This window comes from Cataglyphis hispanica, chromosome 11, assembly GCF_021464435.1.
Source record: "Cataglyphis hispanica isolate Lineage 1 chromosome 11, ULB_Chis1_1.0, whole genome shotgun sequence".
In the NCBI taxonomy this organism is placed as follows: Eukaryota; Metazoa; Arthropoda; class Insecta; order Hymenoptera; family Formicidae; genus Cataglyphis; species Cataglyphis hispanica.
Genome location: NC_065964.1, coordinates 3,799,305 through 3,815,824, shown reverse-complemented (window position 1 = coordinate 3,815,824; position 16,520 = coordinate 3,799,305). Strand labels below are relative to the sequence as shown.

Here is a 16,520-nt window from a genome sequence, read left to right as displayed (position 1 = left end):
GATTTCAATTAAGGTTTATTTTACGCAGTGCGGTAAATATTTTATAAAATTCTGTTTTTTTATATATAATGATAACTATTTTATGTTTATAATTACAATGCTGATATTGTATCGCTCAAATTTTAATTCCACAATTTTAATATTTTCTAAACGCGGGCATGCAATTCCACGCTTGATATTTGAAGTTTCAATCCGTTCTATAGTTATTTATATTCAGAAACATATAGTTACTGATTCAGAAACGACCTGTAATTGCGATGCGGTGATTTTTAACTAATACTACATGTATACGAAAACGAGAAAACTGACGTTATTTTTCAAACATATGTAGTTTCTCCAATGATGGAAATGATATTTCGCGAAATTGACGGCGCGCAAAATTAACGCGATCGATGAGTCCACGCCGTAAACATGCGCGCCAAAATCTGTCAAATACGATCAATTGAACTACCTCACAGATATTTATCAAATAAAAGAAGAAGAATTGCATACACATCGAGCATAGCAGATGACCGTGCAATTCTTATTTGTCAGAATAACGAGATTTTCTAGTAACACTTTTATTCATCGATTCTTATGAGATTGATTCAATTGTATCGATTTACAGAATCTCAAGCTTTCTCAGCTTCTTCTTTCTTCGCAAGTAAAACAATTAAATTTATTTAATTAAATTTATAATAATTTATTTACTTAATTATTTTAAGATAATAAGAAGCAATTAATTTTAATTTTTACCATTAAAAATCATTTTAAATTTAATATTTTATGTTGTAATTTATATATATATATATATATATATATATATATATATATATATATGTATATAATTATATTTTTTTATTAAAAAATTAGAATTGTATTATTTAAATTGTATAATTATTTTAAAAATAAAATAAAGAATTAATTACTCATTACTCAATTAATCATTTTTCACAATTCAATTGATTTTATTTTATTCCTTTCATTATCCAATTTTCATTTTCAATAAATAATTTGCAGCAATTGAAGGACGTATGCCAAAAGGCGAGATAGATATAATACGAAAATATCAAATTATCAAAAATAGAATATATAAATTAACGATGCGTTTCGCCAATGTATATGCTAATGTGTAACGATTAATTGTACTCACCAGTGCCGTTGAACTGTCTTTTCGAGCTGCAACCTCTCTCCTTATCCTGAACTGCTCCTTTATTGTTAACCTTGATCTCTGCACCAATAATCCATCCTGCCTTTGTATCGCGAATATTTATTCACGGATTTGAATCGATCGTGAAAACACAGATCACAATCGTAGACGCTAATCTAACGCGACGATTGTCCGTTACTTTGCGTAGGTTGCTCTCGCCACTTGCACGAATACGAATCGATCGAGAAAATCCAATGGGACTCCGAGCGCGCGTACTAATCGACGCAATACGACGATCGCTTGTCACTTGCAAACCACTCGCGACGATTATTATACGCATTTTAAACGAATAAATAAATACATGGAAGGCAATCTCTCGCTCGACATTCCCGACGTAGCGCGCTTGAAATACGGAAATCTGAAGCGGCAGAGTTCGCGCCGAACCGCAGCGTCAACATGCGACGCGAGCGTAAACTAAAGTAGTAACAGTACATTCTCTTTAATCTATAATCATATATATAGTATAGATAGACCGCGCGCTTCCATTAGAGGGGCAAGCATTAGTAAGAGAGGAAAATAGAGGCGCTTTCCTTATCCGATTCTCCCCACCAGCTACAGAGAATCAGACAAGGAAAGCATCTGTACTAACATTCCCTCTTTTACTAATGCCAATCCTCTTATCTTTAAGAGCAATATAATATTTGTAATACATGTTTATATGATATTAAATAAGAGGCAATTATCGTCTCAAATACCTTAATTAGTTATCCGAAAATGCAGTATTACTTAATCGCACGCATGATGTATATGTAATTCGGACGATTGAGAGATGCGGATTAATGATAAACGAAACACACAGTTTAACGAATTTCTCTGCTCGCGTGACGACGCGGAATCGAGATCACGAATGTCAAAGAGAGCTTTGCGAATCCGTGCGTCGCCCAATTCCCAGAACTCACTCGATCCTGCGCGAGATTCTCGTTCGGCGGAAATAAAGGAAGAGGCGATCTCGACAACGACCGATCAGCGCGATAATGTTGACAGGCGACTGCGCTAGTCAAAACAAATGCTATGTTGCGTACGAATCTTCAGGCCGAGTAAAAAATTGTGTCGCGATTCTCATATATTTTTTGAGAATCTCATAACAATAAGCTTGGTCAAATCAAAGAAACAGGTTATGAAAGATTAGAATAAATCTGACGCATTATAAAAATAGACATAAATAAATATTCATATTTTTCATTAAATATGATGTCGTGGGAATTTTAGATATTTCTTATTCTTTTATTTATATGTTTGTGATAAGTATAGGTTGACATAATTCCCGAGTATTATTTTCTCGCAAGCATCAGTTTATACAAATATTTAATCCTGGAAAAATATAGGGAGGCAAAAAACACATACGTCAAATTCTATAAAATATATTTGGAAAGAAAAAAAGGAGAGAAAAGCAAAGAGAGAAATGTACATAATTATATATTAAAAATTTTTCCGTTCTATAAATATTAATTAATTTTTATTCTATGTAAATACATGTATAAGCATCTTGTTTTGATCCTCGTCTATGAGCTTATCGTGGAAATCATGGAATTTTATTTGACTTTTTTTCTTTTTCTCCACGTTTTTCATTGTTCATTTAAGCGACAAATTTAAATTGATTCTATTATAATTTATATTTGAAATTGAAATTGTTTAAATGATATTAATTTATTAATGATATTAGTATATTAATATATTGTGTTTTCACATATATAGTGCTTTTTTTATTAACGTTCCATGAAAATCTTTTGTCAATCTATATGTTTGACAAAAAGTGTAAAATATAATAATATCTTTATTTCTTTAGATTTATGAAATTTCTTTTTATATACATCCAGGATTAAATATCCGTATACTAATCACTATTATTCTATCTATTTTAAAACAATGGAATTGTGAAATATAATATTCACCTATAATATTCTTATATTTTTTACTTGAATTTTTAATTCTTGAAAATGTGAATTAAAAATTATATTAACATATTTTTATTGAACATTAAAAAATTTTACATTACTTGCTAAGAATGTAGCTATCTTTCCTCTTGACTAGCGCAGTCATATTTGTTTTTAGCACATTTACACTTTATATTTAATATTACGTGCACTTAGTGCTTTTCGCGCCTTTATACGTTAATGCAAAAATCACGACTATTTCATTTTTCGCTTAATTTCGCGTGTAAATTTGGGAATGCGACAAGTGATTGAAAATCGGAAATATTAATAATTAATTAATCGTATTATTTTACACGAAAGAAATATAATTTAAAATATTATAAGCTTGAACAATTATTAGGAATTTTTCAACGAAAATCAAATCGCGGTAACGGAGGAAAAGAGACGGAGAGAAAGGTTGGTACTATTGTTCTGGTCTTTTAATTAGTAACGTCTCACAGTGCATCATTTCGAAAAATCTCGTTGAAACTATTTCATATTTTTCCCTGAATCTCGCGTGCAAATATGTGTCGAAAGTGTTAAATATTACAACGAGCGATCGTGCATTGAAGGTATCAGTTGTTGAAATTAATTATTAATAGATATGCGATAATAATTAACCGATGCGCGTATTCACAATCGAAGAAAATATGTCGCGTCGTGAATAGAATAATCCTGCTACCGCGTATATTATATTTATCGTATTATTTTCAAACGCGCGAGAGGAATATTCCTTTGGTACGAAAAGCAATTGAAAATCGGAGACAGTACGATTCTGAAACCGTCGCCGCGCACTTTTTTTTTCCTCGAAATACGTCCGCGGAAACATTCGTGGAAGGGAAAGGGGAGAAGAGGTACTATCTTTTTATCCTGTTTAAGGCAGTCGCGCGTCATGCCAAACGGTGGTAGAGGTGACCTCGGAGCTCACATGTCGCACTTAGCGCTGTGTCTGCTATCCCCTCTACCGCGACGCGTGTCCCGAATCTGGCATCATAGGTCGTCAGTCCTAGCGTGTCGCGTCGGTCGTGAGGATATCGGCGGAATAGCTCCCTGATATTTGTCGAGATTCGCGTACGAACGGATGTCGGGAGTACTGAATTACGCGAAAAGCGGTCGTGTAAATGAAAATATTGATTGGATTTTTATGCAAATTAAAGTATATTGTTCTTTCGATTACTTTAATTAACTGTTTTTTTTTCTTACCGCAGATTCGCGATCGGAACGAATATGTCGCGTTGCAACGATTTGCAGTGAAGTTGCTGCCGCGTAAAAAATTCGAAATTTCATGTCCGTCAAGTTTCGATCATCGTGGAATTTATGTTGACCTTTGCCGGATTATAATATATATCACGGACATAGCGTACCGTTAAAGATTTCGGTGAAATCGCTGTTTTTTTTTTTTTGTTTTTTTTTGTTTCATCGAATCTCGCGCGCGAACGAGAGTGATATCGGGAATTTTCTACGCGTATTTTCTCGTGTGTGAGTGAGTGTTAGTGTCGATGGATACAACGGCGTTGAAACCAGTCGGCGATGATGCTATCGCGTTGCAACGATACATGGTGAATAAATTTATTATTTATTACAATTGCCCGATAATTTGATATGATGTATTTCTCGATTTGCACGATCCTAATCCTAATTAATATCAATTTTTATTAGCTCGATTTTAATTAGACGTTTTTTTATTAGATATCTATATTAAAATTGCAAAGTATATTATTTATTTTTTATTTTATATTTAAAGTTTAAGCTTGATTTTGAAATTCAAATGTAAATATGAGTAAAATCAAAAGTAAAATTTGTTTTAACTTTGGCTCGATTAGGATCGTGTAATTAGAATCGAATATTTACAGTAATTGCACGAAAGAGATAGAATGTAAATGGACATATATTTTAACAAAATACTTATTTATACAAATATATAGATATACATCTATTTTTTTATTGCGTATAAAAATAAAAAAATATCTGTAATTTTTGAAAGAAACGATCAAAAGCGTTTACAGTATTTATATTTATAAAGATCTTTTAAAATTTTGCAAAGTCCACTTGAATTTGAGTGAATGATAAGCCTTTATCGCTTAATTAAATTTTATAATAGAAGCTTTGCTTTTGCACAAGAAGTTTTTATTCTTAATGATTTATAATTTTAAACATAATTATTGTTTCGAAATTAATGTATGAACAAAAATTGATAAATCCATAAAAAATAAAAAAAATAAAATACATGCATGATAAATTAAAAATATTCTGTTTATTACAAAATAAATTATTTTGACTAATGTATTTGCTGCGGCTTCCGCTCGGTTGTTACAGAATAACAGCAGTTTTATATTTCAAGTCCTCTTTTTTTTTTCCGCATTCGGAGTGTCGTTATCAATGCACTCGACTGCCCGTTCTATCTCTTTGTTTAGACTCCTCCGTCGCGTTAACGAGCTCGTTAACGAGTAGTCTTATTTAAAAGCGTAATTTTCGTATTCGCATTGCGACGACGTGTTTTGCTGTTATCATATAAACAGTTGTAATTTCTGATAAGTCTGTATATTTATTTTCTGTCATCTACAAAGTGTTAGGCGCACAATATTCAAAATGATTATGAATTTATTAAGTTGCATTTAGCTCCGATATTAAATATGAATTAATAGAAAAATTAATTGCAAAAATATAAGTTGTTTTTTAAATGAATACAATAAATAAAGGAATATATATTTGGAGTTTTTAAAAGATATTTAATAATATTTAATAATGAAATATTAACAGAGAGGAATAAAAATTAATAGAATAATATAAAGTCTCGGATAATGATTATTAATTAGTTTTTCAAAAAGCTATAATGTAGATTTTTTTCTTTTTTTAATTTAAATTTACAAGAAATTTAAGTAGAAATATTAAATAAATTATTTGATTATAGAATATATATGTTGAAGATATTTTTTATTTATAGACTTTTGTATAATGGTGACATTTATTTATAATCTATTTTTATTGTAATTATTTATTTTATTTTCTTTGTCTGAATATATCTAGGAAATTACAAATAGAACACAAAAAATTGATTTTATATTTTACACATATATAAATCACGATTGTGCAACAATTCAATTGGTTCAACATTAATAACTTTTTACAAATTTAAATATTTGCTATTGTTTTATGCAATTTAAATTATTTTTATTTTTCAATTTCTTGATTTTTTTTTTTTATTAACTGTAGAATAAATTTAGAAATTAATATTTTCTGATATTGCCCGAGCGCGAATCGGAATACTAGTACAAATAACTTCCATTAATCGTCGAATCAAGTTATTGTATTTCGAAAGAATGTCACATGCTTCAACATCGCGAGATGCATTTTTTCAACGCCGCTACTTCCCGTCACGACGCGTGTACGTAGCGGAAAAACGAATTAATCTCCCGTCTTTCCATAGCGCTTTTTTCTCCGTAGCGTGGTAAGAGCAAGGTAAATCTTGTCGGCGGGAAATATCGCGGCGACGAGATGGAGATTCTCCATTTTATGCGAACAAGCGCGGGAGCGCCACGCGGTCGATTAATTGCCGCGATTCACGCACGTGGGCCCCCTCGAATATCAAATTCACCTGCGGGTCGGCAATGTATTAACCGCTTATATGTGTATATTAGAATATATACCAGGGGGTAAGACCGCCATTAAGGCATCGCCTAAACCGAATTCCGCGTATCGAACTGCCTTCCAGGAACTCGAAGCATCTGAGTAATTCGACCATGAGAACTATCACGCTACCCTACGCGCCGGCATGTGTTTCGCCACCCATATATTTCACCTAATCCATAAGCAATATAGGAACGCACAGGAGATACGCAGGCAGGTGGGAATATTTTTGATTATTGCGGCGGTTATTCGGGTTGTTCCTTAAAAGCCTTATGAATTCTGTGCGGATGCTGTGGATATTTATATCTTACGCGAAAAACAAAATAGCATTAGAAATATAAAATTGAAATTATTTGCTGTATATATTTTATTTAAAGAAATATTTTAAAATATTTAATCTTAATCTTGAAATAAAATATTTTATCTTAAAATAGTAAAAATAAATAAAATTATAAATAAAACAATTACGATATTAATGATATAGTTTAACATATCTTTGTCCTGAATATCGATATTATTCAATCACACGCGACATTATTCAGTTACGTCTCATTTCGTTGTGCGCTGATATATCAACGCGATGCAATATATCACGCCATATATCACGATCAAAGTTCAAGTAATGCCATTTTCTATAGAATAAGTCTGTAACGTTGCGGTCATAAAGATATATCTTGGCGCGAAAAAGGGTCGACAGTTTTAGGTGACTGCGAATAAAGACATCGATGGCATCGGTTTATTCTAATCTAGCAAAGTGCTCCGTGCAGTCGAGGAGGAAAGACCGGATGTGGATCCAAAGTTCTGTCTCGAGAACAAACGGTTCGAAATGGACGCACATTCCATTGATAAACTGCACAACAATCCCATGACCTAATCTCACGTATACTCTCTAATGCCCGCGATTAATTAAGATTAAGTTTGGGATGCAATCGTGTATCGAGATGCTATAATGGCAGATCACGCGGGTGCGTTCGGCTCGAATTATTGCATCGATAAATCATATGTTGGATAATCATGATACTAATGTGGATAATTATCAGTTGCTGCAGCACATTTACCCATAGTTTAATTGTTGGCTAATAGGAATAAAGTTATAGCTACACGCAGATCATATTTATTATTGATAATTTTTTTGATCAATTTATATATTTTTTTTTTAATTAACGTATGCATTATATTGTATATGATTTTAAAAGTAGCCGAAATTATTCTTTGTTTTGAGGTAATTAAATGTATTAATTAATAATTTTTTCTATAGATATTCTTTTTGATGATTATTAAATATATTTTAAATATCTTATCTTTTTATCATATTATTCTTCACAAATAACATATTTTATAGATATGAAATAAAATGAAATATAAAATTAAATTTTATTCCAAACTTGTGACTTTAATTTTCATAATCATTATTTGTAAATATCGTTTAATTTTATGCCAAATATTAATAAAATTGTATTAGCATTTGGGATTATTATTTTAATTTCATTGATTTTAAATCATGCTGATACGATGTTGATCATGTATTATTTCGTGACGACATTTTTACAATCCTGACTTTGTCAGCAGTTTATAAAAGTTATCTCATTTGAATTACTCCTCAGCTGCGATGCATTAATATTAATATCATGCTTCGTGTTATACGAATGAGAAATGAATTAAATATACATTTATCTTATCAAATTTCTCTCGATAATTATAATAAGATACAGTATAGACTATAATACATGACATCGTTCTTCTTTTCGATGTCTTCTTTTCAATGACGAAAAATTATTTCTTTTATCAATTCTAATTGGAAATTAGGCGAATACACAAAACGTATACACATATCAATGCATTAATGGAGCGTAGGAGAATTGAAATATCAAGTTGAAAATTAAGATTTAAAATTTTTTTCATCGTTACCGCAAACAGTTATTAATCTTGAAATGTATATGCAGAAAAGATATACATTTCCATTAAAAATTTGTAATTTTATTCGCTATTCATTATATACAAAATTTAATTGTACAAATTTAATTTTTGTTATAGTCGGTTACAGCTATTGCAAGTTGCAAAGATGTATTAAGAATAATAGACATAATAGTATTTTTGTTTATTATTGTTTATATCGTTTCCGATATAAATAATTTCCAATTAGTTCAGGAACATGATGTTAATGCGCCGCTTCATACAAAAATATTTATACATTTACTATATTCTATTAATCGAAGAAATGTTAAGACGATCGAGCCGGCATATTCAAAGAATCAAGTTAGACATTTAACTTTCGTATAAGATTGATCTTCCGTAAGTGCGAGTACACAAACCGTGACTGACATCGATGTGTCTTACGTTTACTTACACATACAGCGCACGATAACGAATTACCGTCCGCTTTCGCAACGGCATTACAATTAACGCCATTACATACGTCGCTCTCTAATGACATTTCGTTGCCAAATTGGCTTGTACGGCGAAGTTATACTGGCGTATTTATCTTCCGTTACGTGTACACGGTAAATTCGCACATCGGGTACCGTCATCCTGTAGAAAATGAGTGGTACCAATTGCATAGCGAGAGATTCGCGTAATCGCTTCTGTAATCGTTACGGCGGTGCTACGCGTTTTAACCGCACTAATTTTAGTGGCTAAATCTCCGCCGAGTGTCGAGCGAGAGGATTATTTTATCGAGGGAGTTACTCTCGAAATTTGCGTAAACTTTGCGAAGCGCGAATTATTCGGTATTTCTCTATGTGTGGGATCTATGTAAATTGATAAATGGCAAAAATATAAATTTAATTAAAGATTTTTTGAAATAGAGTATAAAAAAATAATGGACAGAAAAAGATTTAAAAGATACAATTCCTTCATTAGCATAATTCGATATAAAAAAGATGTTTACTGAGGTTTAGTTTTTATGAAAAATAATAAATTACTATTTAATTTAAATGTATTATAGTCTTGACGTGCTACACACAAATATATATAATGAAAAAAATGAAGTTAGCAACTCGCGGCTCTATGTCAACACTCGAAATCGTAAGTTATGGGCATTTCTTGGCAGTTGTCCCGATTTTCCCCGTGATTGAAAATAAAAAGTGCAATCTCGAGGAAGGAAATGTAAATTTATTGATTCGTTTTTGAGATTCCGCTTGATATACGATTTATATTGTCAATCGCGCATCGTCAGCTGGGAAGAAAGTATATTGTCACAGTATGAAAACTAATGTCTTTTGTTTTTCAACACAAGTGTAGTTATACATTTTTATTAAAAGTATAAATTTGATTAAACTTGCTTAATAAGTGAACTGAAATATTTTCATTTTATTATGTAATTTTTAAAATACTCTATTTCGAAAATATTTTTTTTTTTTTAATTGTAATGATCTCTTTTTTTTATACAAAAGTTAGTTTAAAAGTGAAAAGAAATGATACTCTCTCAAATTCAAAGGATGTAACATTTTCTCGCGTTTAGCAGAAGAAAGAAAATTTACATATATCAGAAAAGATATATTTTTTACACTATTATTGTTCTTATAACTGTTTTTGTTTTTTTTTTGTTTTTTTTTTCCAATAAATTAGTATTTATTATTGCCTTTTTTCTGTTTTCTTTGACACGCTACAAGAAAGGAAAAAATAGACGTGAGCAGAATCGCGTAGCACTGAAAGTGTTTTCTTCTTTAAAGCGCGACGTGTCTTGTAAAAATAAGAGATGGAAGTTCGATTCGTTAACTTCGCGCACGACCAAAGTAACGAACGTGGCTATGCAAACAATGAAAATTCAGCCGACGAAATGATAAATGCGTTTGGCGAGTAGCAGTTACGTTGAACAAATCGACACACACTCTCTCTCTCTCTCTCTCTCTCTTTCTCTCTCTCGCTCTCTCTTTCTCTTGCGCGCGCATTTTCAAAGGGAAAAGCGGGCACGTGCACACAAAGTGATTCTCGGATGCGAAAAGTTCGCCCTCGACGGAACTTCGCTGTCGATAAGTTACGAAGTTTCACCGTTTCGCGAACATGGTTAACGATGGACCCGATGAACTTTGCGCCCCAATGCTGTCTCGAGTTGCACTTTCTCCGCAAGTCGTACCGTGAACCAGACTCATCGTCAGAAATATTAAGATGCATTCACACCTGTACGATATTAATCTGCGAGTGACCGCGCTGGAAAATTATTTTTTTAATGATTATTGTAGCTTTATATAAAAAATATACAGATTTTCTTTTTCTTTTTCCTTCTCTCTTTCTCTTTCTCTCTTTCGTAATATATATCTTGGAAATTCTTTTTTCCCCGTCTTTCTCTCTCTCCTTCTTTCTTTTAAAATATTTTTATTTAGTACTGTAATATAATTATATATATATAATAAAATATATTTATATATATTTATTAATTTATATTTATAATATAAATTGTTTGACAGAAACAGAGAATTTTTATATTATATAAACGCGGATAAAATTTGAAAACAAAAATAAAATAAAAATTTTATCTGGCCATATATTATGGCGTGAAAATTAGAACATTTATTAAAACTTGCAATATATTTTAACATTATATGCATTTTAGCGTTTATGTGGATTCTCCTTTATTATTCTCGTGAAGTCTTAGAGAAAGTAGAGCTGAGATCACCAGTTTCTTCTCAGGCAAGGTTAATGGTCGTTCATATTCTTCGTGCGCAGGATCTCAGTTCCTGCTTTGAGGCATTAATATTTTTATCGAGTAAAAAGCAGTTTTAGATTAAAAGTTCAAAGGTTTTGAAGCAACTTATAGATTTGAGAACTAAATTTAGATAATCAATATATTTTTCATTCAATCTCAATGGGCTCTGGTTAACAAAATTCTAGCTTAAACATCAGCTTTTAGATACTTAATGTTAAAAATGGAAAAAAGAACTATGCTGAAAACTGATGTCCAAAGAAATTTATGTTGAGGAAAAATTTACCAGAAATTCGCCGAGGCACCTGCTGACAAAAGAAAGTACGCGACCCTTGAGGCACTTTGTGCGAAATGCCTTAGAGCGCTTATCTTCTCTTTGCATTTTACATGATCTCATACAGAAATGTTTGTAACAATCTACTCTTTTTTTGTTAAGGGTACACGACAGAATTATATAATCATATTTACAAAAAATTTTATACGAAACTGATAGAGTGTGTGTCGAAATTATAAATGTATTTTATTTTTTAAAGTGCACAAATTTAATTTATTTTTTGAATATAATTTTAGTTTATTATTTTAAGATAAATTTTGCTTGGGTATACCACTATTGATTTAACGTTTCCGCGCAGTCATTATTTTGATTTATGGCATATATAAACGATATTTTTCTTGTAATTGAACGAAGCAATTTTAATCGATTAATTGCGGGTAATTACCGGGTAATTTCTCTATTTATTTGTAACTTTTTAACAATACGTATGTATACGAGCTAATACATAATTAAAGAGGAATAATCTATTAATAGGTCATCCATTGGTGGTAAGTTATTGACCACATAGAATTACCGCAAATGATACATTATGCCGCCAGTTCTCAGCAGGGAAACAGCTGTGCTATTTATGAATTATTACAGAAGAACGAGAAGAGAATAAATAGCTAAGATGTTTTATTAATAATTAATATCGTTTTTAATAATTTCTATGGATCAGTTCTATCGATTCTTATATTGAGACGAAATATTTTTATTGAAAATATTTCGCGACTTATTTATTTTCAAACGCAGTAGTAGAATATTCTGATTAATTCAGCATTTTGCATTTTTGAAATTTTTTCTTTAATTTATGCAGAGAAATATTCCTTTTTTTAAGAGTGAACATATCGAGCAATTTTTATATAAATTTTTGGCGATATAAAAATTATTTAAATAAACACTATTAAAGTACTGAGTTTGCATTTGTTTGCTTCTCAACTTGGGATATGACATGCACTTTCATGACACGCTGTGTCGCGCATTACGGTTATGATTACCATAATACAGGTCGGAAGCGTGTACGGGCTTTCTTTTTGTCGAATGTTCCTTCGTAGCCGTCGTCGTTCATGTTTCCTCCATGAAAAGCACGGCGCGGACGAGACGTGGGCGGAAATTGTACTGTTCCTGTGGCGCGCGCGCGCTCTTTATGTTTCTAAAGTTTCACGGGACCTCCTTTACTTGTTCGTGATGCGAGGAGCTCCGAGCGACGGCGACGACGGGCCGGCGGGGGCGGCGGCGTCTTTCACCATGGCGGGTGCGCTCGTTTATCACGTCACGCGTTGATGAGACGGCGAGGCTACGGCACAGCGACCTTTACAAAGTTCTAATAAACGGAGCCGAGCGGATGGCTCTACGCGCTCTCGTTGTGCACGACCCGAGGAGCAAGCATCCGCTGGGGAGTGTCCCGTGTATGAAAACCGATGAAAAGCGGGTTATCTCGCGTATCCGAATCGCCTGGGCGACCGGATAATCCCGAGGGCACGAAGGGATACTTTGCAGTTTGCGTTGAAAGCAAGGAAAACGCGATCTCTTGAAAAGATATAATAATTTTTTTTTTCTTTAAATGTGTATTCTGTCGCGATTTTATACCAAGATTAGACTCGTACGTGATTTACATAAAAATTGTAAGAGAGATTAATTATTATACGCGTTATATTTTTCTCAGGGTGTATTTACAGACATTAATATAGTAAAGTAACACAATGATATTGGGAAAATATGCTACAAAACAATTTATAAATTTTTTTATTAATTTGTTTTCTTTTATATTGATAATAAAATCTTTCTATCTAAATCTAAAAAATGTAACGAGAGAATGTACATGTAAAATTTATATATAAAATAATATTTATTTATTATTTGTTATATTTCATAATTAATTGATTTATCATACATATAATATTTATCAATTATATATATTATTAACTATAAATAGTCTTCATTTATTGTTTGTTATATTTCGTAATTAAATGCTTTATCATACATATAATTAATTAAAGAAGAATGACGCAGAATTAATGTGCCGTTATTAAATATTTTTAGGTAAATTTATTATAATTAGCTTTTTAATTACACCTATAAATACAAAGAGGCACCTTCTTTCTTCTTTGATTAAATTGTAATTTTTTTTTTTTAATTACGCACATGTCAGAGTTACAATTATAACTATGTAATTGCATATTGATTATACACATAATTATTTGCGTCGACTATATGTATTCGTACCTTGTGGTCACGCGCAACTCTCGCAGTTTGCGGCTTTCTGTATACACATAGAATACCGCTAGATTCTCTATACACGGCAATATGTAGATTTGATAGTCAATTAATTCAGATAGTTATAGCGATGTTAACCCCTTCGTCATTAGGGCAAGATGTCTCTCACGATGGAAACTGCCAGCACGCCCATGATTATTCGCAAAACATAGACCAATCTAATATATTGCCATTAAATGTCCATGGGAATCGCACGTCGGGAAGTACACGTCGCTCGGTTAATGGTCCATGAAAGTTCCGCTTAATTAGCCGTCAATTAAGTCGCTACCTGGAGAAGCTTCGCCGCTCGTCTAGAATAGCGCTTAGGAATTTGATTGTACTTTGAACGAAACGTTCGTCTAAACCTTTGTATAACAACAGTTTTGCTCGATTTATACAGACTGTTTTATTATTATCATATCAACGATTAATAGTTTTTTAACTAATTCAGAGTCGATTTTTATCTCAATGAGGATATCGAAAATGAGAATTATTGAATTCAACTTTTGAAAATCTTATATGTCACATTAAAATTTAAAATTAAAATTCTGTTAAAATTTACTTGTGCTAAAATTAAGTGAAGAATGTAATCTGGTTATATAATTTTAAATGTGCACATCTTTAATATATTTTTTCGTTTTCAACTGTTTCGCGCATGTCCGTTTATTTATTTTAAATTTATAATATTTTTATTTATATAATAATTTTAATATTTTTAATATAAAGATATAATAATAAAAGTTTATATGCAATCAAATATATAAGAATATTGTTTTTTATTATTTTCATTGATGAAAAAGAATTATTTCGTATCTACATGCACTTTTTTAATTATTAAGAAGAAAGAAGATAGAAAAAAGATTGAAAGAAATAGAAATAGAAAGACTGTACAATACGCTGACCTCGGGCGTAAACTTGAAATGAAAAAAGAAACAGAGAACAACAATAGAAAATGCGGGGATAAAGCTGTAGAGTCACGGTCAAAACAGACATAAAGAGGAAGAGAGAGGAGGCCTAGTAGCATGTTCGGCGTTTATATTTGCAAGAGCCCCGAGCGCGGGTGCGATGCTCTTATGAATAGCAAATGAAACGGAATGAAGCACGAAGTGCATGCGAAAGATGTGCTCGTGATTCCGGAAGCGCAGTCTCCGCAAAGCGCTTGTTATTGACTATATATAAAAATTTTATTCTGGCCAATTTTCATCAAGGTTTTTTCTCATTAAATTAATAAAGATGCGTATGGAAAAACAATCTCCGAGAGAGATTTACGGTTTTATCTATATTCTAGAATTTATGATATATTTATAGAGAATGTTGCATAATATAATTTTTTTTAAATAACGAAATGCTATGAGAAATTATTAATGTAAAAATGAATTTTTTATTAATAAATAGTTATGATATTTTTTTATATAAGTAATTAAGACGTATCAAATCAATTTCGTTAAAATGATACAGTTAACACGTGTCTGAAATTAAATAAAAAATATCTATTTTATTTTACACAAGTGAGATGTTGCAAGCGGGTTGTGCAAATTCAGGCAGGAATGGCGGGGATTCGTCGTTCTGGCTGTATCCATGAAATTCGACTACCGGTTTGGCAACGATCGCGCGCGAGCTTTTCGCAATAGTGGATAACGTTTTCTCTCGAGGATTTTCTTCTTGAGACAATGCCCGCCATTTATTTTTCTTCGAAAATCCGTGTGGCGTTTTACACTTGAGCTGCTCATGGTATTTGTTGTGCCTCGGATTTATTATTTTCGGATTTGATGCTCTTTGTGTGAATGCCGACTATTTATCGCGATAAAAAATACCAAGTTAAATAATACTAAAATTTTAATAAAATATACAGTGTAAAATATATAGTACGGTTGAAATAAAATACTTTTTATTAATGTTACATATTTCTTTTTGTTACAGGTAAGTGTTTATTCCAAGTCGATTACGTTAAAGAGAAATGATGGTGGTAAGTTAATTAGTGGTAATGTACACATTCTATATTCTGGAATAATCTACATATCATTAAGGGTCTCGAAAATTTTTTACGAGAGGGAAGCAAATTTATTTGAAAAATTTATTGACTATGGGAGAAGAAGCGGAATTTATTATAAGTAGGAATTTTTACCAAATGGAGCCATTTATCCTAGAATAGCATACAGTTTTCTTCACATTTTTTTTTGCATGTGATGAGTCATGAGCTTAATCAGATATGAGTTTCTAATTTCTTACTCTTATGTGATTGATCCTTTGCAATCACACTCGTAATAATTGCGTATTATTAGCGGCACATATGTGCCTTATATGCGTATATAACGATTCGATAAATGTCTCATTTCCTGTCGATTCGTCGACGTAATCGTCTTCGTCCTTTTACACACGCGATTAAATGCGCGTCAATCAATTGATTAAACATAAATGGCAAATGTTATGGCAAATGTTCACGACGGACGGGATGTTTTTGTTGCTAAATTATCCGTGGATAGATGAAACTCACTCGGCATAGCATGTCAAATTATCGTTTAACTGTTGTCTGCTTTGCCGTCACAATAATCGAAATCGAAATTTTGATAATGACGGAAA

General features: G+C 31.8%; 1 protein-coding gene across 16 annotated transcripts in view; it reads left to right on the top strand.

Moving 5' to 3' along the window:
* The window catches only part of LOC126852729 (venom dipeptidyl peptidase 4-like), a 313,446-nt gene that overhangs the window by 42,149 nt on the left and 254,777 nt on the right, over positions 1-16,520 (top strand). The window contains exons 1-2 of one of the 16 annotated variants that reach the window (XM_050597834.1): positions 4,116-4,219; positions 4,311-4,661. The exons of 13 other annotated variants lie outside the window; for them this stretch is intronic. In XM_050597834.1, the coding sequence (XP_050453791.1) occupies positions 4,602-4,661 (60 nt within the window). In that variant the 5' untranslated portion in view covers positions 4,116-4,219; positions 4,311-4,601. Of the gene's footprint in view, positions 1-4,115; positions 4,662-16,520 lie in introns of those variants that run through there. 2 more of the 16 variants (XM_050597833.1, XM_050597839.1) reach the window with 2 other exon arrangements.